The 22408-nt window shown below is 39.8% G+C and overlaps 1 protein-coding gene across 3 annotated transcripts in view; it reads left to right on the top strand.

The window, feature by feature from the left end:
• Positions 1-22408, top strand: part of JAM2 (junctional adhesion molecule 2) — an 84786-nt gene that overhangs the window by 46818 nt on the left and 15560 nt on the right. For all 3 annotated transcript variants that reach the window (XR_008685402.2, XM_055421842.2, XM_055421836.2), the window contains exons 2-5: positions 6800-6865; positions 15406-15513; positions 16468-16620; positions 21605-21807. Coding sequence is in view for 2 of the 3 variants with exons in the window: in XM_055421842.2 (XP_055277817.2) it covers positions 6800-6865; positions 15406-15513; positions 16468-16620; positions 21605-21807 (530 nt within the window). In the remaining variant the exon portion in view is untranslated. The remainder of the gene's footprint in view (positions 1-6799; positions 6866-15405; positions 15514-16467; positions 16621-21604; positions 21808-22408) is intronic.

The raw sequence follows: 22408 nt of genomic DNA, 5'->3' as shown, positions 1-22408 counted from the left end.
CGGCATGGTCACAAAATTAAAAAAAATTGTCACTCTAATAATTGTGTATAAGTGATTATCAAAGCCATATGACTTAATATTTATTTTTGAAAATAATTTATACCCACAATATTTATAACTTGCTTCTATGCATGGTATTCTCTGTAATGTACTTTTAAAAGAAACAACAAACCTCTGTAATATGTCAGTTTTTGCCAATCATGTTTTCAATGAAAAGTAGTAATTTAAAAGTTTTTTATTTTTTTTTTTCTATGTCACTTTTTAAAAAAAATTTTAATTGGAGGCTAATTACTTTACAATATTGTGGTGGTTTTGCCATACATTAACATGAATCAGCCATGGGTGTACATGTGTTTCCCATCCTGGCCTTCCCTCCCACCTCCCTCCCCAACCCATTCCTCAGGGTCATCCCAGTGCACCAGCCCTGAGCACCCTGTCTCATGCATCGAACCTGGACTGGCGATCTATTTCACGTATGATGATATACATGTTTCGATGCTATTTCTCTCAAATCATCCCACCATCGCCATCTCCCCTGAAGTCTTTACTTCTGTGTCTTTAAAAGTTTTTGTTTATTTATTTTTAATACCAAAAACATTTTGTATTGGGGTATAGCAGATTGACGATGTTGTGATAGTTTCAGGTGAACAGTAATGGATACATGTATATGTATGGGCTGAGTCCCTTCACTGAAAAGTGTTAATTGAAATAACATTTTTATAGGAAACTTTTAAATTTATTCTTAGTCGAGCTAAATTATTCTAGATGGGTGATAGACAGTATAAGAACTTTCATTCTTACAGTGGAGGGTGGAGAAAAGAAACAAAAAGATTTTATTTGACTGAAAGGAATTACTTGACTTGGAGTTTAAGCAGTTATGGAAACAATCATCTCTTAACCTTACTTCATGAACTTCTGCCAGCAGCTCCGGAACATATCCATAACTGTGAGAGATGTTTTGTAGCTAAGTTTAAAACAGTTGTTGACCTCAATCAGTGGACCTTCATGACAGTTTTTTGTTTATTTTTATACTTAACTTACTCAAGATAAGTGAAGGAAAAAAAATCAGTTCAAGAAAGCAGCCAACAGAGCCTATTCCCAAAATCTGCCAGTGAAATGTTTATACAGAACATTTTGTTTTCATCTATAGAGTTATTGTGTGTAAGTTAGGGAATAAAACTGAATTCAAGGGCTTAGACTGGAACACAGTAGAAATCTTTTAATTATCTTTTCAAAATTGAGAACTTTCTGTGTAAGCTCAACGTAAGTGACCATACTTTAAAAAATATTTTTTGCTTAATTTGTACTGCAAGGAGATCCAACCAGTCCATTCTAAAGGAGATCAATCCTGGGTGTTCACTGGAAGGACTGATGCTAAAGCTGAAACTGCAATACTTTGGCCACCTCATGCGACGAGTTGACTCACTGGAAAAGACTCTGATGCTGGGAAAGGTTGGGGGCGGGAGGAGAAGGGGACGACGGAGAATGAGATGGCTGGATGGCATCACCGACTCTGAGGACATGAGTTTGAGTGAACTCCGGGAGTTGGTGATGGACAGGGAGGCCTGGCGTGCTGTGATTCATGGGGTCGCGGAGAGTCGGACACGACTGAGCGACTGAACTGAACTGAATGAAAGGCAAACCTTGAAGTAAATAGAATTACAGGGAGCAAGAAGAAGATGCTTCAAATTATAGAAAGAAATATTCAGCTACCAAGAAATGCTATCTTCATTAATATCATAGAACTAAACCCCTTTATAACTTGTTTGCATTCATAGCTTTTCCAGTGCAACCACTCCTTTCTTTTTCTTTGTCTGGGACATTTTTTCTCCTATTTAAATATATACATAGAAAAGTTATGAGAGAATTAAAATTCATAGAACTTTAAAAGCAATTTTTGAAAATTGAAGAAATAATTCTCAAAGGAAGTTTTAGCCAGTAGAATAGTGGGACTGAGAAAGGGGTAAGATAATTGAGCCCAGTCCTAAATCTTCCAGTCTCAGATTAGACTAATATTTGCCTCAAATGAAAGAAGATCCAAGACTCCTAAGGAAAATAAACATTCTCAGTAGGCAGTGTAGTGCTTGAAAAGCTCAAAGACATGATGTGAAGGGAACAAAGATTACCTTTTCCTATTTTGCCAACATTGTCCCTTCAACTAGTTTCTAGGGAATATGAATCTTCATTGTTTTGTCTAAGAGGTGTACTAAAACAGTTCAAAAATCACAAGAAATGCCAGTCATAACTGGACCTTCTCTGAGGGCGCTAATTTACACATTACTAAAGGGGAAAAGAAACTTTTTCAAAGTGTATTTCAAAAGTTTCACAGAATAATGGTTTAGAATCAGAATCAACTGCCAAAAAACTGCCTTAAATCATGTCATTTAAACGTAGGTATAATTCACAAGGACCCATGAGGCCCTGCCTTTCCTCCAGCTCATTTAAGAGGATGCTGACTTGGCCAGCCTACTGTCTTCCCTTCCTCTGTGCTCTGAAATTTTCCAAACCCTCCCTTTGGACTCTACAAAATAAAACAGGGGAAGGAGCAGAGAAGCTGGGAAAGAAAGATGTGAGGTGTGGGGAGAGGGTCAGAGGATTACAGGATATATACTGTTATATGACAGAAGTATGTGGAAAACAGAAAAAAGAGTATTTTAAAAGAGTTCTTAGACCCTTTCATGGTTTTTTAAATACACAAGAAAAGGAGTAATTTTGAAATTATTCTTTGGTGGTCCCAGTACCTCCCTAAGACTGAACCAGATGGGTTAACTGGTTTATGCAAATAAATTTTCTCAAGGGTCAATAAAAAGGATCCGTTCAGGCCTGCATTCTTCACATAGATTTGCCAGTTTCCTTAGTGAAAATGTTTACAGTTCAGTGATATATAAAACCTGAATAGTTTAACAACATTGAACAGTTAAGTAGAACTAGACATTTGAGGTTTGTAGATTTGTGAGATTTTTAATTTCACAATTAGATTTGCTGTTCAGGCTTCCAAGAGAGACAAAAAGGAAAGAAAAAATTATCCAGTATAGCATGTATTCTTCAGGAATGATAAAAGCTAGTGTAGTAGAAGATTCATTTAGGTGTCAATCTTCATAGAGATGAATGATTCAAAGATGCCATGCCATGTGAAAAATTATTCTCTCCTTCCTAGAAGTGTAATAAATTATTTCATAGTTAAGAAATTCTGATCTCATAGGAACTTTCAAAGCCCTTGAACTCGTGGTTTCTTGCCCTCCTTAAGTCTGTTCCTGGGTCATCAAACCAGCCTTAGCTGTAAGTCTAGAGCTGTGGTTCTCAACCCAGTGTGACTTGCCTATTCCATCCGCAGGGGACATTTGGCAATGTCTAGAAACAAAATTGGTTGTCAGGACTTGAGGTGGGAGAGTAGGGATACTCCTGAAATCTAATGGGTAGAAGCCAGTGACACTGCAGAGCACCTTGCAATGCACAGGACACTTTTCTACAACAAAGAATGATCCTGTCTCAAATGTTAGTACTTCAGCACTGAGCAGCCCTTGTCTAGAGTCATCCCTCTGAGATTACCTTGATATCCTCCCCCTCTAGCTTCCTCGTAGCCCCTTAGCTTCCACCCTCGTGTTATTCTTCTGAGCCAATCCTTGCCTTGATCTTAACCACCAATTTTTAACTTATCCCATCTTCATTAGACTGGTGGAATTGTCCAACAGGCATCTTTATTAATCTGCAACCCTTCCTCATAGTTCAGCTTGGGGGGAAAGGTGCTTCGGGCCCCAGTATGGAATAGTAATATGTAATGTGGACTTCGGGTATCATTGAGGTATGTTCAAATCCCAACTCTACCACTTACTACTTATATAACTGTGCCCAAGTCTCTTACCCACTCTGTGCCTCAGTTTCCCCACCTGAAAAACGTGTATAAAAATGGCACCCTACCATAAAGAATCGTTGTGAGAGTTAAGTCAGTTAATACTCGCAAAGCATTGGGAACGGTGCCTGACCTCATACTACTACATGTGTGCTCAGTCATGTCTGACTCTTTGTGACCCCTGGATTGTAGCCCACCAGCCTCCTCTGTCCATGGAATTCTCCAGGCAAGAATACTGGAGCGGGTTGCCATACCCTACTCCCCATTTCCTACACCTAGGGGTCGAACCTGAGTCTCCTGTGTCTCCTGCATTGGCAGGCAGATTCTTTACCACTTCGCCACCTGGGAAGCCCAAGTGCTTCATAAATGTTAGTTATTGTTCTTTCTCAGGAGCTCACTGAAGCCTGTGTCCTCCAACTCACTTCCTCCTCTGTACCCCAAGTCCAGGGAGAAGATATATTTTATTCATGATGGTTTCTCTCAAATGTTTCCCTGAGCTGTGAGTCATTTCCATTTTCTTCATGGTCAGCATTTCTAAGTGTGGAAAGGCAGGAAGTACCCTGGTTTTCTCTCTCTGGTTTTGGCTACCCACATCCCCTCCCTGAGGCAAATAACACCTGACAACATGTAGCTGGGGGGAGGACAAAGAAGGGATAGGGCAAATATATCAAAACATTGTCCTGAATGACACGCAGTGGTCAGTCTGCAGTTGGAAACATGAGTAAATGGATGAGAGGGTGGATACCTCATGGGCAGTGCTCGATTTTCTGGCACAAGTAACCATGTGGAGTGTGATACCTTTCACTGCTTTGAGATTTCATAGGAAGAAAGCAACGTTTTTGAAGGCAGGCAAAGTTCTGTTTTTCTATGAGTTTTTGGTGCCTGTAGGAAATGGAGACATAGATACCCCAGAGAAAGGGGACTTTTTAAATTTAATCTCAATAGAGAGATTATAGCCAGAGGTACAAATTTTTCAGCCAATAAATGGTAGTTGAGTCAATAAGAGTATAAAAAAACAAATTTTAAAAACAAGAGTATGAAAGATTGTGTAGAAAGGAGTTAGCTGAGTCAGGAAAGCAGTTTCTGGATGAATGGATGGATAGATAAATTGATGAATGGATACATGCATGGATGGGTGGGCAGAAGAGGAGGAAGAAGACCCCACAAGGAGATAGAAGGAAGGCTAGGAGTGAATCATGTCACAGAATGCCAGGAAGTCGAAAGAATCAGATGGCCTGGAGAGATCAAGTAAGGTAAAAACCCAAAGTGTCCGCTGAATATGGCAACAGAGTCATCATTTTTTGCTTGGCGAAAATAGGGTAAGTAAATTATATGAAGACAGAAAACAGATGGTAGAATGAGCAGAGAACTAGCATTTCTAGTATATTATAGAAATAAGTCTTCAAGAAATAACCTTCCTTAGATTTGATGATAAATTTAATTTCATCCTAGATTATTTCATGTATAATTTTGGGGTAGACAGCAGTTGGACTGCTTTGCCTAAATTGTTTACCCACGATGACCAGCAAGAATACTTTGCATTAAAATAATTAACATCAATCTATATTATATTTTTGACACCTTCGCAAAAGAATAACTTGCTTTCTGGAACCCTTCATTAGTATTATTTTGCTGTAACTTCGTTTACTTGATTCTTCTCATTAGTAAACAATAAGAAGTTGTCTCATCCATTTGTTCAATAAATATTTATTGTGCTTTGCTTTATTCCACGCACTGTTCTAGGTGTTTGGACTACTTCAGAGAATACAACAGGCAAATAATCTTGTCCTTGTAGCATTTAAATTTCAGAATTGCATACTACTAGGAGGTGATTGAAATTATTTTTAAACGTATTCATGAAACTGGGTCGTAGAATGACATCCATGAAGTAAAATAATACAAAATGAGCATATCAGAGATTGAATTAGAAAGTTTTTAGCTCCCGGTTCAACTACTTTGTTACTTAAGCCTGGATCATGCCTACCACACTAAATCGTTTCAACGATTGAATTTTATCAAGTAAAAGAATTTATGAAAACACCTTTTAAAATGAAAACTTCTCTGTAAGTTTACAGGGATGATGATGATGGTGATGATGTCACCATTATCATCATCATCGCATTACTATCAGACTTCATAATCCATCAGTCATTTCAACTTATGGACCAGCCCTGGAAAAGTCATTGCAGTGTTTAGGAGGAAATCGAATACATTCTGTTTTCATTTTTCATCATAAGTTTATATACATAGTTTACAAGCATTTTATGTTGTCTACACACTTCATAGTCAAAAATATGTTGAAGGACTTTATATTATTTAGGTATAGTCGGGGATAAGCTCATAAAACAATTTATAACCTTACATAGGGCAGTAAAAATAGTTAGCTTTTATTCACAGGGAATGATGATACCTTTTGACAGTGCTAGATCACATATTAGGTTGAATTTTAAGGACACAGACACTTTTTTAAGAATTGAACTTGTAAGAGTGTGTTATCTGTGGGGACAGCAGGGGTCAGGGGAGGAACGCAGAAAGATTCATGAGTTTTGCTTTGGGAAACGCTTACAGGGCTAAACCGAACTGTAGAAAATGCAAAAAACATATAGTTTGCCTTGGCTTTTCCTGTTTTATTTTTTATTTTTAGTTGGAGGATAATTGCTTTACAATGTTGTGTTAGTTTCTGCTCTTTCACAATGTGAATCAGCTATATGTATACTATATATCTCCTTCCTCTTAAGCCTCCCTCCCACTCCTCAAGGTCATCACAGAGCGCCAAGCTGAGCTCCCTGTGCTAGGTTTTTCCGATTTTGATACTGTAAAACTGAAGTATTATGAATTGCATGAAACCGTCACCAAACTTTAGGCCAGTTTTCTTTCATACTGCATCCCATTCAGACATTTGATGGACTTTGCACTATTTTAATTATCCTATCTGTTTTCATCTTTCAGATCAAAGGGCCTATGGATTCTCTGCCTCAAAAGATCATCAAGTAGTCACGGCAATAGAGTATCAAGGTAGAGTGCCTTGCTCCTTTTCACGAGCTGTGTTATTTGAAGAACTCATGGGGATGACATGCATGTTTTATTTGTCAGAAACTCATTTCACACTCGGAGAAGGCAATGGCAATCCACTCCAGTACTCTTGCTTGGAAAATCCCATGGATGGAGGAGCCTGGTAGGCTGCAGTCCATGGGGTCTTGAAGAGTCGGACACGACTGAGCAACTTCACTTTCACTTTCACTTTCATGCACTGGAGAAGGAAATGGCAACCCACTTCAGTGTTCTTGCCTGGAGAATCCTGGGGACGGGGGAGCCTAGTGGGCTGCCGTCTATGGGGTTGCACAGAGTCGGACACGACTGAAGCGACTTAGCAGCAGCAGCACTTCACAGCAGCACAGCAGCACTTCACTCCTCTGCTGGAATGCTGCTGCCTGCTCTTTCTACCTTGAGAACTCTTTCTCCACCTCCTCAGTGGTAATTTTGGACATTCCATGAAAGGCTTGATGTACAAAGAAGGTCTCTTATTACATAAAGTATTTGCAGCAAAAAAAAAAAATCTAATTTGTAAAACAGGGAGATGGAAATCTTGCAAAGTTGCAAGGTTAGCTAGATTTAGTCAATGGAAATTAACACTGCAAACACCACACTGTGTATTTAAGATAACATTAATATAGCCTATTAGGAGTATCATTTTTAAAATTTATTTTAGCTTCTTAAAATGTTTATAAGGGAGGAGTTGGTATTTAACAGATATAGAGTTTCAATTTTACAAGATAAAAGAGTTTTGGAGATTGCTTACACATTAATGTGAATATATTGAACAATACTGAACTGTACAGTAAAAATCATTAAGAAGGTAATTTTAAGTTATGTGTATTTTACAAAAATTTTAAAAAAACTTTAAGAGTCTAATGTGTGCATGCTCAGTCAGTTCAGTCATGTACGACTCTTTTTGACCCATGGATTAGCTCGCCAGGCTCCTTCATCTGTGGGATTCCCCAGGCAAGAATACTGGAGTGGTTTGCTGTTTCCTTCTCCAGGGGATCTTCCTGACCCAAAGATCAAACCCACCATATCTCTTGCATTGGCAGCTGGATTCTTTGCCACTGAGTACACCAGGGAAGCCTCTAAGGATCCAATAACCAAAAAAAATTGTTGTTCAGTCACTTAGTCCTGTTTGACTCTTTGCAACCCCATGGCTTTCTTGTCCAAAAAGAATTATAGAAGTTTTTATAAATTTACTTCAACTTTGACTATCTACTACTTCTCTGAAGAATCTTTTTACCTAGAACACATTAATAATGCTGGGCAACCTGAAAAATTACTATTACTTCAGTGTGATACTTCTTTAGACGATAAACGTTTAAGAAACTCGTTTCAAATGTCTGATCCCTCTTTTGAGGCATGTCTTAGGTTTCTTGAGTTGAAGAGAAATAGATTTGGAGTAAAGAAGCAAAAATTTTAAAAGAAGCCTGATGTGGGGAGGAATTAAATGACCTAGGATTTAACCAGTGCTTATAGTCGTGGCTGGCACATAGTAAGTTGCATGTGCTTGTTAAATAAAAAATATGCTTTAATAAGAACCAGTTTGTCATTCACTTAATTACTTAGGTTATTCAGGTTCTTTGAAGTCATAATATTTTTCATGATTAAGCTAATAAAACACTCTTTATCATGACACAGTTTAAATGGGGAGATGGTGGGGAAAAGAAATTAATATTTGGGAATAATTTGGGACTACAGAACACTTACAGGTAAGACAAACAGGGCTGGGTAAGATGCCAAAAAGGAGACTGGAAAAACCAATGAAGGAGCACAGTGAGAGGAAAAGATGGATCAGGATGTCTATGAGGGACAAAGGAAGGGAGTTTCTCATGCTTTTTCCTTTCCTGGAGGTTCTTACTATTGGGTTCAACTAGCTACCGTGTGTATTCATTCCTGCCCCCAGGCCCTGTGCCATGATATCTGAATTAGGATGCCAAAAGTATATACTTTAGTCTTACATTACTTTAAAAAAATGTACTGAGGGGAAGTTCAGTCAGTCAGTTCAGTCGCTCAGTCGTGTCCGACTCTCCACGACCCTATGAATCACAGCACGCCAGGCCTCCCTGTCCATCACCAAATCCCAGAGTTCACTCAAACTCATGTCCACAGAGTCGGTGATGCCATCCAGCCATCTCATTCTCCGTCATCCCCTTCTCCTCCCGCCCCCAACCTTTCCCAGCATCAGAGTCTTTTCCAGTGAGTCAGCTCGTCGCATGAGGTGGCCAAAGTATTGCAGTTTCAGCTTTAGCATCAGTCCTTCCAATGAACACCCAGGATCGATCTCCCTTAGAATGGACTGGTTGGATCTCCTTGCGGTACAAGGGACTCTCAAGAGTCTTCTCCAACACCACAGTTCAAAAGCATCAATTCTTCGGCGATCAGCTTTCTTCACAGTCCAACTCTCACATCCATACATGACCACGGGAAAAACCATAGCCTTGACTAGACGGACCTTGGTTGGAAGTTCACATAACATAAAATTAGAGACGCTAAAGTGAACAATTAAGTGGCATTCATTGTATCCACAATGTTGTGTGACCACCATTTCCAACACTCTAAAACCCGCTACCATTTTTATGTCACTTTAAAACGTGTTTTATTTTTAATATGGAAAATACTTATCTATTGCAATCAAATGTTAGTCTCATTTAATCCTGAATAAGCATTTTTAATTTTTTTTTAAATTTCACCTTTGCTCCTTTTAATTAAAAATTACATTTTTATTTTACTTTATATGTGTGCCAATCATTCCAACTTGGCTTTCTGTAAAGCCAAAATGAATATCTGTCTTCTTCAACATTTCACTTTGAGGATATTTTATACAATAACTTAATTTTACTTAAAGTTTAAAACTTTTTTTGCATTTACTTTTTTTTTTATTGAAGTAAGGTTGATTTACAATGTTGTGTTACTTTCTGTTGTACAGAAAAGTGACTCAGTTTTACATTTATATATTATTTAATTTTCTTTTCCATTATGGTTTGTCCCAGGACATTTAGTTCCCTGTGCTATACAATAAGACCTTGTTGTGTAGTCATTCTGTGTGTAAAGTTTGTATCTACTAATCCTGAACTCCCAGTCCGTCCCTCCCGGACTTTGCCTCCCAATTGGCAACCACAAATCTGATCTCTATGTGAGTCTGTTTCTGTTTTTTTAGATAGGTTCATTTGTGTCATATTTCCCGATTCCTCATGTAAATGACATCACATGATATTTCTCTTTCTGACTTCACTTAATATAAGAATCTCTGGGTGCATCCATGTTGCTGCCAGTGGCGTTATTTCTTATGGTTGAGTAGTATCCTTCTGTTTATGTAAACCACCTTTTCTTTATCCCTTCCTCTGTTGCTGAACATTTAGGTCGTTTGCATGTCTTGGCTATTGTGAATGGTGCTGCTGTGAACATAGGGGAGCATGTATCTTTTTCAATTATAGTTTTGTCCAGGTATATGCCCAGGAGGTAGATTGCTGGATCATATGCTAATTCTGTTTTTAGTTTTCTGAGAGACCTCAATACTGTTTTTCATAGTGGCTGCACCAGTTTGCATTCCCACCAACAGCATAGGAGGAGTCCCTTTTCTCCACACCTTCTCCACCATTTGTCATTTGTAGACTTTTTAATGATAGTCATTCTGACTGGAGTGAGATCGTACCTCACTGTAGTTTTGATTTGCATTTCTCTAATAATTAGCAGTGTTGAGCATCTTTTCATGTGCCTATTGGCAATCTGTATGTCTTCTTTGGAGAAATTTCTATTTAGGTCTTCTGTCCATTTTTTTGACTGGGTTGTTTGTATTTTTGTTATTGAATTATACTGAAATATTTTCTGATTTATGTATATGTGTTCCCCCAATTCATTGTTTTGTCCCTTGTCTCTCAGAAGTCAATCAGTCCTGAATTAATTCCTTCTCTTCAGTATTGCTTTTCCGTATCATTTCCCATAGTGATGCCAAAAGCATAATGAGGGTGAAATGAGGGCTTCTCTCCCAGACTTATAAATTATATGAGCAGCCTTATGCAGAGAGTGTTCAACTGTGTGAGCAGTAAGTCAGAATTTAATAGCATACTTTTCTCCACAGAAGTAATTTATAGTAATTTGTCAGAATTACTCTGGTAGTACCAATTCTATTCTTGCATTATGTAAGATTTTGATGATTTTTAACTTGAGCACAGAAGTGAAAGTCAAACAATAGTCAACAATACAGAAACTAGAAAAATGAATATTCACAATGATTCTGTGTGATTCCTAAAAATGATTATTTTGCTGCATGTTGAAAAGAATGCCTTTTCCAAACAAAGAATTATCTTTTCTCAATCCAAACCAACACAGGTATTTTTGACAATGTAATAATCATCCTACTAGAAAAATTTGTTGCATTTTTCTGTTTGAATATGCCTTGTTTTGGGAAAGTATGATTTATATCTATATTATTTTCTTTGCTGTCTCAAACACAGGTAACACTTCAGTTCAAATCTGAGTAATTTGGTAGCAAAAATATGATGGTTTTAAGTATGGATTTCTGTCATGCCAGGGCAAGCTTACAACTGTAAGAGAAGTACCTCATGAGTAAAAGTAATAATGACCATTTATGGAGCATGGACCATATGCACAGTACCATGTGCACCCAAATGTGTAAATACATTATCTCATTTAATCTTTATGACAACTTTGCAGGATGAATAATATTGCTCTTCTCATTTTACAGATATGATCACAACTATATATTTTTATAAAAAGTTAAATAACTTGCCCAGTAGCAACACATCTAGTTTATGGCAAAGGCCTGACTGCAAAGCCTGTGCCTTAAACTACTATATTATGGCATATTGGGTTTCCCATGTGGCGCTAGTTGTAAAGAATCCACCTGCCAATGCAGAAGACATAAGAGATGCGGTTCGATCTCTGGGTGGGGAAGATCCCCTAGAGTAGGAGATGGCAAGCCACTCCAGTATTCTTGCCTGGGAAATGCTATGGACAGAGTTGCCTGGCAGGCTACAGTCCATGGAGTTGCAAAGAGCTGGACACGACTGCACCACTGAGCACAGAACATGACATAATAACCCTGAGGGCTATATACAGAGAGAATATCATGCTGGTCGTGAGTGTTGGATTTGGGCTGAGAAGAGAGAAGAAAGTTCATAGTAGTTAGCTTCTAAGTCCAGCTCAGTTCAGTTCAGTCGCTCAGTCGTGTCCGACTCTTTGCGACCCCATGGACTGCAGCACACCAGGCCTCCCTGTCCATCACCAACTCCTGGAACTTGCTCAGACTCATGTCTATCGAGTCGGTGATGCCGTCCAACCATTTCATCCTCTGTCGTCCCCTTCCCCTCCTGCCTTCAATCTTTCCAAACATCAGGGTCTTTTCCAGTGAGTCAGCTCTTCGCATCAGGTGGTCAAAGTATTGGAGCTTCAGCATCAGTCCTTCCAATGAATATTCAGGACTGATTTCCTTTAGGATTGACTGGTTTGATCTCCTGCAGTGCAAGGGACTCTCAAGAGTCATCTCCAACACCACAGTTCAAAAGTATCAGTTCTTCGACACTCAACTTTCTTTATGGTCCAATCTTACATCCATATAAGACTCCTGGAAAAACTGTAGCTTCTAAATCCACTGAGTTCTTTATCCTCAGATGTTGGCCCCATGCTTCTAGCAGATGTACTGTTTCTCACAGCTTTGGAGGTCAAAGTGTTTCCATGCTTGTGACACTCCTGAAGAACCACAAAGCAAAATTCAGATTCTAGGGAGTTGAAAAATTCAAATTCCCTCTTTTAAGTCTTTGGTCAAATATCATCTTCTAAATGAGGCAAGCTCTTACTACTGTATTTATTTTAAAATTGCATTCCCTTCCCCCAGCATTCTCAAACCCCCCGGACTCTGACCTACCCTTTTTACGTGCACTCATGACCTCTTCATGTATAACTCACTGTGTGATGTTTCTTGTGTGTCTGATCCCCTGCAAATTGTAAGATCCCAAAGGGCAGGGATCTTTGATTTCACTGCTATAGCTCAAGAACAATGGCAGACACACAGTAAGTACTCAATATTGTTGTTGTTTAGTTGCTAAGTCCTGTCTGACTCTTTTGTGACCCCGTGGACTGTAGCCCGCCTTTTGTCCGTGGAATTTCCCAGCAGGAATACTGGAGTGGGTTGCCATTTCCTTCTCCAGAGGATCTTCCCAACCCAGGGATCAAACCTGTATCTCCTGCATTGGCAGGCGGATTCTTTACCACTGAGCCACCTGGGAAGCAAGTACTCAGTCTACTTTGGACAAATTCTATTTCTCCATATTTTATATGGTCAATGAGATTGAGGCTGGAATAGAGTCACTGCACTTACGAAAACTGTTGGTTACACTATTTAACATAATTTCTGCAGAGGTTTTTCATAGAGTAATGAGTATAGAAATCAGGAAGAATTCACCAAAAGGGGTGTGTGTGTGTGTGTGTGTATGTGTGTGTGTATTTGTCCAGTTAGATATGTGAAACAATGTGATTATTTGAGTATAAATGTATTCCTAAGACTTAGGAGTGTGTGCTAAAAATGAATGTGGGTGTGTGTTTAATTGTTGTTGGAAACTCAACAAAATACGGGAAGGAAACCTATCTTAAAACTCAAGACTCCGGAAGGCCACCACCCATTCTCCTTAATCAACAGAACAGAACTGTGTTTCCTCAGACAAGTCCCTCGGCACACATTTGTCTGTGTAGCATAGTTGTAAACATGTCTCTAAAATGATGTCAGTTTGTAATATAAAACCTGCTTTTAAAACTTTAGACATCCTTAGAAACATCTTTCAGATTGTTTTTTCCTCTTTCTTTTCTCCGTCCTACTTTTTATTTGCCATAACCTGTTATTCTATTTCTATATTTCTAGCAATGTGTGTGGAACAAGAAAAAATGTAGAAACTACATTTAACAGAAAAATCATACTTCTGTCACATAGAAATCATTGCTGGGTTAATATTTTCATACATATTCATGTAGGTTTTTTGTTCATATCTATGTGTATATTTTAATAGAATATGTAATGTAAATACAAGTATGCTTTTTAATCTACCATATCATTTAACATCTTGAAATAATTTTTAATGGTATCAGAAATATAAAAAGGATTTTTTAGTATAATTTCTCTTCTAGTTAAATATACTGTTTTTTAGGTCAAACTGTAATATACTGTGAAGGAAAAAAGTTTCAGAAATAAGAAATTAAGGAGAATGCTGCTTAATACTTTGTAATAACCTATATGGGAAAAGAATCTGAAAAAGAATAGATACGTATACATGTGTAACTGAATCGCTTTGTGTGTGCTTGAAACTAACACAATATGGTAAGCTATATCCCAATGTAAAATAAAAATTAAAAAAAAAAAGAATATGAAGTTGACACTCTGGAGAGCCTGACTAGAAACATCCTTTAAAAATACATAGGACTAGAGGTTTCCATTTGGCAACTTGAAGCAGTTGGTAGGCGGGCACTGGTTTTTTCCTCCCCCAGTCATCTTGTTCGGACAGTTAAAAGAGAGGGCACCTTGAGTAGTTTCTGGAATTCCTTTATGACGGAAGTGCAGTAAATTTCCTGTGATAATGTGACCCTGGTGAGCTGCACTGAGGCGGTTAAACCTGAGGCCTGGATTAAATCTTTTTATATTTTTTCTGGATTGAGGTGAAGGGTAGGAGTCAATGATTTATTTGGAGACCATGTTGGGTTGGTATTAATGTCTTCACAGAGAAGACTGTCAAAGGGTTCTGGGTGAGAAGGTAGCATGCTGAGGGGCCATCTGGAGTTCCATAATGTGACCTGGGCTGGGCTCAGTGTGTCTTTTTCAGGCAGTAGGTGTGATGCATCCACTACTGACCTCCATCCTGGCACTCATCACTGAAACTCCATTATCTTATTTGCTTCTTCTCCCGGGCTGTAAACTCTCTGAAGACTGAGATGGGGGAGAAAAAGTTAATTAATCATAGCAGCTTTTTTAAAGGACTTACTACGTCCAGGCATGTGTGCTTTGCATCTATTATTGTATTAGTGAAAACGTGTTGCTCAGTTGTCTGACTCTTTGCGACCCAGTGAACTGTAGCCCATGAGATTCCTCTATCCATGAAATTGTCCAGGCAGGAATACTGGAGTGGGTAGCCTTTCCCTTCTCTGGGGGATCTTCCGAAACTCAGGGATTGAACCCAGGCATTGCAGGAAGATTCTTTACTGTGTGAGCCACAAGAAAGCCCATTTGTATATGAAGACTCAACAACTCTATGAGGTACTGTCTTATTTTACAGATGGGAACTGAGGGTCAAGAACTAGGAAAAGTAGTGTAGTAACACAAAATTATTTTGTTAAAGAATTACAGAGCTTTCACTTCATCTTTAAGCCAACATGGTACCTGATGAGGAAATTTATAAATAAATGAATGAATGGATAAAATAATAAGCTGTTTAAAATCTTTTAATTAAGTAAAATATAATCTCAGAGGGACAGTTAGAAAACATATTTGTTGTTGTTGTTGTTTCTAGAAGCTATTTTAGCCTGTAAATACCCAAAGAAGACCGTTTCCTCCAGATTGGAATGGAAGAAATTGGGGCACAGTGTTTCCTTTGTCTACTATCAACAGGCTCTTCAAGGTAAGAAACTGGGGACTCAGTGAGGTGAGAGAAAGAGAGCGCCACATACCCCAAACCCTTTCATTCACCAACAAGAACAGGACATGGCTGGTGACTAAGAATGTGTTTCTGTGAGTGTGATGTGGAAACAGCAGAGTGAAAGTGAAGTCGCTCAGTTGTGTCCAACTCTTTGGGACCCCATGGACTGCAGCCTGCCAGGCTCCTCTGTCCATGGGATTTTCCAGGCAAGAGTACTGGAGTGGGGTGCTCTTGCCTTTTCCAAGTGTGATGTGAAACCAGCAGAGACCAAGACCCAAAACAACAGCAAAAACAGAGGACAGAGAATAGAAGTGGGTGGACTCCAGGGAGGCCCTGCACTGCTCATTTTTCAGCTCGCTCCTAGAGGATGTAAGATAACAGTTGCTTTTGCTGGTCTGGTAGATTAAAATTCTTGACAGAAAGGAGGAAAAGATGGTATGGGGTTAGGATGGAGGGTCGCTGCTCAGCTGTAATAACTTTACCCTATTCCTGGGTGATCCAGAAAGCTAGGTCATCACTGAGAAGCTTAGGGGGTTGGCACTTGGGGGAAGGTAACTATGACCACCTTTATCCAGGGTTTTCTTTATAAAATTTTTTGTTATACATTTCTTGATACTCCCTGATCTTGTTGAATATATAGTAAACTTTTAAAGTGTTGATAATGATAGATACAATGCAATGATGCTGGTATTTATTTCAGAATAATCCAGTGGTTAGAACTGAGTGTTCTTTTGTGAACAGTATGAGATTCTAAAAAAAAAAAAAAAAAAATAGAAATTTGAAAGAGCAGCATTCATAAACAATTTTTAAGTTTTTTAATTGAGTTTATTAATAGGAAATTAAATGCAGTGGTTACTGAACAAAGTGATTAGAAGAAGGTAGTATATAGAAAGTTATCGCCTCATTATTAACATCATTGTCTTCTTTTTCTAAAAGGTGATTTTAAAGATCGAGCTGAGATGATAGATTTCAGCATACGGATCAAAAATGTTACAAGAAATGATGCCGGGAAATATCGTTGTGAAGTTAGTGCCCCATCGGAACAAGGTCAAAACCTGGAAGAGGATACAGTCACTCTGGAAGTATTAGGTGATGTGCTTGTGTGTGGGGGGTTACTGTTCCCACCCTCATCCCCTCACCCAGCTCCAGAGCCATGAGGCAGCTCAGGGCCCCAGTGAGTAAAGTTATGAAGGTGGACCTCCAGCACCACCTTCCCTGTAGCAGCCTCTTCACCTCACTGGCTGCTGACATTTTACTGTTACTAATTTATTATGACAGAGTCTCTTTCCAGTTAAGATTGAGGTAAATCTTAATGATCCTACACTGTGCGCATGTGTGATCAGTCGTGTTTGAGTCTTTGCATGTGCTGTAGCCCACTAGGCTCCTCTGTCCATGGGATTTTCCAGGCAAGAACACTGGAGCAGTTTGCCATTTCCTTCTCCAGGGGATCCTACACTGTAAATAGAAGCATTTTCCTCAAGAGTTTATTTTTCAGTCACTTTCAGCATATGTGGTGATTCTCTTATTATATAAAATAGTCTCAAATGAGATGATAGAAAAGCAATAAAACTAAAGTATTGGAATTAGCAGATGCAAACTATTATATATCAAATGAATAAACAACAAGGTCCTACTCTATAGCTCAGGGAGATATATTCAGTATTCTGTGATAAACCATATTGGAAAAGAAGATGAAAAACAGTGATTATATATATATATATATATATATGTATCTGAATCACTTTGCTGCATAGAAGAAATTAACACAACATTGTAAATCAACTATACTTCAATAAAATAAACTTTTTAGAAACTATAGGCTGGGGAAGTATAGAAGTTATTCTGGTAAGAAAAGAAATTAGCATTTATTTTGCAACCAGTATGCGTTAGGCTCTTTCAAGTGTGTAATTTTACTTAATATTCACTGACAACCTGATTTTTATGGATGAATATATAGATGTTAAGTGATTTTCCAGGGCTGCACAGCTAGTGTCTGGGACCAGTATTTGGATCCTGATAAGGTTAAATGCAAAGCCAGTACAGTTAGTTACTCTAAGATGCACTGATAGACTGTAACTGCCCATGATGACCACTGGTGGAGGAACTGATCCATTCTTCTCTTAGATGTCACTATAAACTGTCAAGCAAAGAGAATAAAGTAACTCCTCTTCCTTTTTCTATTATATGTAGGCTGTTTCTAAAATACTAATGATGTACTGTTACAGAAGAAATTAAATTCAGAAAATCTTGCAGGAGATTCAGCAGGTGTATTAGTCTTCTGTTGCTACATAATAAATGATTACAGACCTAGCAGTTTAAAATACCACCCATTTGGGACTCCCCTCGTATTCCAGTCACTAACACTGCACGCTCCCAATGCAGGAGGCCCTCAACAGGGAACTAGATCGGACATGCCTCAATTAGAGTTTGTATGCCGTAATGAAGATTGAAGATCCCATGTGCTACAACTGAGACTCAGCTCAGCCAAATAAGTGAATAAAAACATTTTTAAAAACCCACCTGTTTATTAGCTCATGCTTCTGTAGATCAGAAGCCTAGCACCATGTGGCTGGGTTCTCTACCCAGGGTGTCTATCACAAGGCTGAGATCAAGGAGTTGGCTGGGCTCAATTCTTGACTGGAGGTTCTGGAGAAAACTCTGCTGCCAGCCTCATTCATGCTCATTGGCAGATTTCACTTCCTTATGGTTGGGCTTCCCTGGCAGCTCAGTTGGTAAAGAATCCACCCGCAATGCAGGAGACCCAGGTTCAATCCCTGGGTCGGGAAGATCCCCTGGAGAAGGAAGTGGCAACCCACTCCAGTATTCTTGTCTGGAAATCCCATAGACAGAGGAGCCTGGTGGGCTACAGTCCATGGGGTCACAGAGTCAGACACTACAGAGCCCACCTGGTTGGTGAACACATGGTTGTAGACCTGAAGTCCCCACTCCATGCTGGCTGTCAGCTGGGGCCACACTCAATTCTACAGCCACCACATTCCTTGGCCTGTCCGTCTACAACCCAACAAAAGCATGTTGAGTCCTTCTTGTGTTTTGAATGTCTGAATTTCCATTCTGTGACTAACCAGAGAAAACTGCTTTTTCAAAGAGAGCATGTGGGACTGGTCCCTGGTGGTCTAGTGGTTAAGACGCTGCACTTCCTCCACAGGAAGCAAGGGTTCAGTCCCTGATTGGGGAACTAAGATCCCACATGCTGCAACAGTACCACTGAAAAAGAAAGAAATTGAAAATAACTCATGAGAACCTACTGCGTAGCTCAGGGAACTCTACGAATGCTCTGTGATGACCTAAATGGGAAGGAAGTCCAAGAAAGAGGGGATATATGTGTGTACATAGCTGATTTAAGAACTGACCCATTGGAAAAGAGCCTGATGCTTGGCAAATTGGGGGCAGGAGGAGAAGGAGGCTACGGAGAATGAGACGGTTGGATGGCATCACTCACTCAGTGGACATGAGTTTGAGCAACTCCGTGAGGTAGTGAAGGACAGGGAAGCCTGGCGTGCTGCAGTCCACGGGGTCACAAAGAGTCGGACACGACTGAGTGACTGAACTGAACTGATACCTGATTCACTTTGCTCTACAGTAGAAACTGACACAACATTGTAAAGCAACTATGCCCAGATAAAGACAAATTAAAAAAACTAAGAGGTCATGTGATTAGGGCAGAACCATCTATGCAATCTCTCTTCCCTTAAAGACAGATTTGCAACCTTAATTTCAACTCTACGACCCCTTCAGAGTAGGACCTACATTTGTGTTTGATTGAATAACTGAAAGTGTATACACACCAGGGCCTGGGAACTTGGGGGACCATGTTAGAATTCTGCCTACACAGACAGTTCTGGATTTTCCTGGATTTAAGGAAAGTCTGGTTTACTTTACAAATTTGGCTTGACTTTAAATCAGACTTTCCTTAAATCCAGGAGTAGGATAGAACCCTAGAATAACACTAACACAGGTATTTTCTTTCTTGGCCTGAAAAGGATTTTTGTTTGAGTACTGGTCCTGAAAATATTCTCAGCTTTGACTTTGAATTTAGTTGATAATAATACATTAAAACCATTGGTGAGGGGGAAAGTAGAGATTGTTTATCTAAAAAAGAATAATTGTTGTAGTAGCTAATGTTGTGCTTCCTATTGTAACAGGTAAGCCTTGAACTCTCAGTGAGTGACTTACATAATAGAAGTTTCTTCCTCATGTAAATCAAGTCTAAATTGTTGGGGACAGAGATAATAATAGTGGTAATAGATAGTAGATAATATAGATAGATAGATAATAGATAAATAATAGATAATAATAGTCTTTGCGACTCCAAGGACTATATCCTGCCAAGCTCCTATGTCCATGGTATTCTTCAGTCAAGAATACTGGAATGGATTCCCATTCCCTTCTCCAGGGGATCTTCCCAAAGTCAGGGATGGAACCCAGGTCTCCCACATTTCAGGGAGATTCCAAATCAGTAGAGATCCAAGTTAATGCAAGACTAACGTCCTCAATACATAGCTTTCTGAGGTCACCATGGCTATTGACACCTAGCTGGTAGTGGGAGGGGTAGGAGTATTACCAAACCCAGGTCCCACTGCTCGCCCCTCAAAAGCCATTCAAGAGGCCAGGTTGGTGGAAAGGAAGTGAAGTGAAGTGAAATGAAAGTCGCTCAGTCGTGTCTGACTCTTTGCAACTCCATGGACTGTAACTCCATGAATTCTCCAGGCCAGAATACTGGCGTGGGTAGCCTTTCCCTTCTCCAGGGGATCTTCCCAACCCAGGGATCGAACCCAGGTCTCCAGTATTGCAGGTGGATTCTTTACCAGCTGAGTCATGAGGGAAGCCCTGGTGGAAAGGAAAGTGTGCTTTATTTTGGATACTGGCAATGCTGGGGATAGCGGCAGGGGCGGCCCTGTCCAAAGCTCAACTGTCCTCACCCCCCAACAATCAAGGGGTAAGAGCTTTTATAGACAGAAGAGGGTGTTACATGCAGAAACAGCACAGTCAGCTCTGACAGTCATCTTGAGATTGGTCATTGGTGGTTTGATCAGCACCATCTTGACAGTTTTAGGTACAATCTTCAGTTCCAAGACAGTTTGTTTCCATTTCTTTGAGGCCGATTCTCAGAATTGTGGCAGCTACAGTCTGGGCATCATGAGTTAGCTTCTCCATCTGGGATTTCAGTGTCTATAAGACTGGATATGACTCAGAATATTATCTATAGCCCTTCAGAAGGAACTGAAGGTCCTCGACTATGCTTGATGACTAAACTGTTATTATTTGGTCTCTTTTGACTGTTTTTGTTTCTGCATTTTCTCACTTCCCTGATTAAACTTACACTTTGACTAAATTTTTTCCACAGACGAAAGGCAGGCAGAGTGTGTGATTCAGGTAACTCGAACTGGGGCTCCGTAGCAACCGAGAGGGAGGGGACATATGTGCACCTATGGCTGTTTCATGTTGATGTACGCATGCGTGCTAAGTCACTTCAGTCATGTCCGACTCTTTGTGACCCTGTGGACTGTAGCCCACCAAGCTTCTCTGTTCAGAGGATTCTCCAGGCAAGAATGCTGGAGTGGATTGTCAAGCCCTCCTCCAGAGGATCTTCCTGACTCAGGGATCGAACCAGTGTCAATAACTTCTCCTGCATTAGCAGATGAGTTCTTCACCACTGGCACCACCAAGGAAGCCCCAGTGTTGATGTATGGCAAAAATCAAACCAATATTGTAGAGCAATTATCCTTCAATTTTAAAAAAAAGGCAGGCAGAGGGGGGATGGGGGTGGGGGCAAGGACCATGGGGTCCTGCTTCATTTTAGAAGGAAGGAAGGAATGGAGACTCATACAGGAAGTTTTCCTAGGTCAGGCCTGGGAATGGCATGTATTCCATTGGCTAGAACTCATGCATGTGACCCCATCTGGCTGCAAGGGGTCTGGTGAAGACAGGAAGTGGGTCTCTTGACTAATAGCCAGCCTCTATCACAGATGCCCAATACGTCCATCTTTACTGGGCTGCTAATAGACTTGTTCAGCTTGTAAATAACCAGTGCCGTCTGACTTCCAACCTTCAGTGGCTCCGGCAGTTCCATCATGTGAAGTACCCAATTCTGCTCTGCGTGGAACTGTGGTAGAGCTGCGATGTCAGGACAAAGAAGGCAACCCCACTCCTGAATACACCTGGTTTAAGAACGGCGTCCCTTTGTTAGAGAATCCAAAACTTGGCTCCCAAATCACCAACAGCTCATACACAATGAATCCAAAATCTGGAACTCTGGTAAGGTCATTTTAAGCACTGGCCTGATAACTGTCTTGCATTTGGGAAAAAGAATTATTACAACTAAAATAATGTGCGTAGAGGGCTGATGCCATTGCTTATTAAGTAGAGAGAGGAAAGGATAGCAGGGAGGATAGAGCCACTCACACAGGGAAGCGATAGGAAACACTGCCATAGGGGTTGAGAAGACAAAACAGAGGACTGCGGAGCTGGGCACACAAAGCTTGGCACCCAGGGCCTGAGGCGTGACTGAGATGCGGTCATGGTGATGGATCAGGCCTGGAAAGGTACTGAGTGCAGTCTCGTATTTATAATATCAGGGAAATGCATGAAAACTCTCTTGGGAAAGGGAATTCTCCTACCCCATTGGTGGAAATGTAAATTGGTTCATTCACTATGGAAAACAGTATGGAGATTTCTTAGAAAACTAAAAATAGAGCTACCATATGACCCAGCAATGTCGTGGGGCATATAGTTTTCCGGAGAAAACTAATTTGAAAAGATACATGCACCTCAATGTTTATAAAGCACTGTTTACAGTAATCAAACTGTAGAAGCAACCAAATGTCCATCAACAGATGAATGGATAAAGTAGACGTGA

This window comes from Moschus berezovskii, chromosome 1 (assembly GCF_049115385.1).
Source record: "Moschus berezovskii isolate FMDL1 chromosome 1, NW_MosBer_1.0, whole genome shotgun sequence".
NCBI lineage: Eukaryota > Metazoa > Chordata > Mammalia > Artiodactyla > Moschidae > Moschus > Moschus berezovskii.
This window is presented reverse-complemented; position numbering and strand designations above follow the sequence as displayed.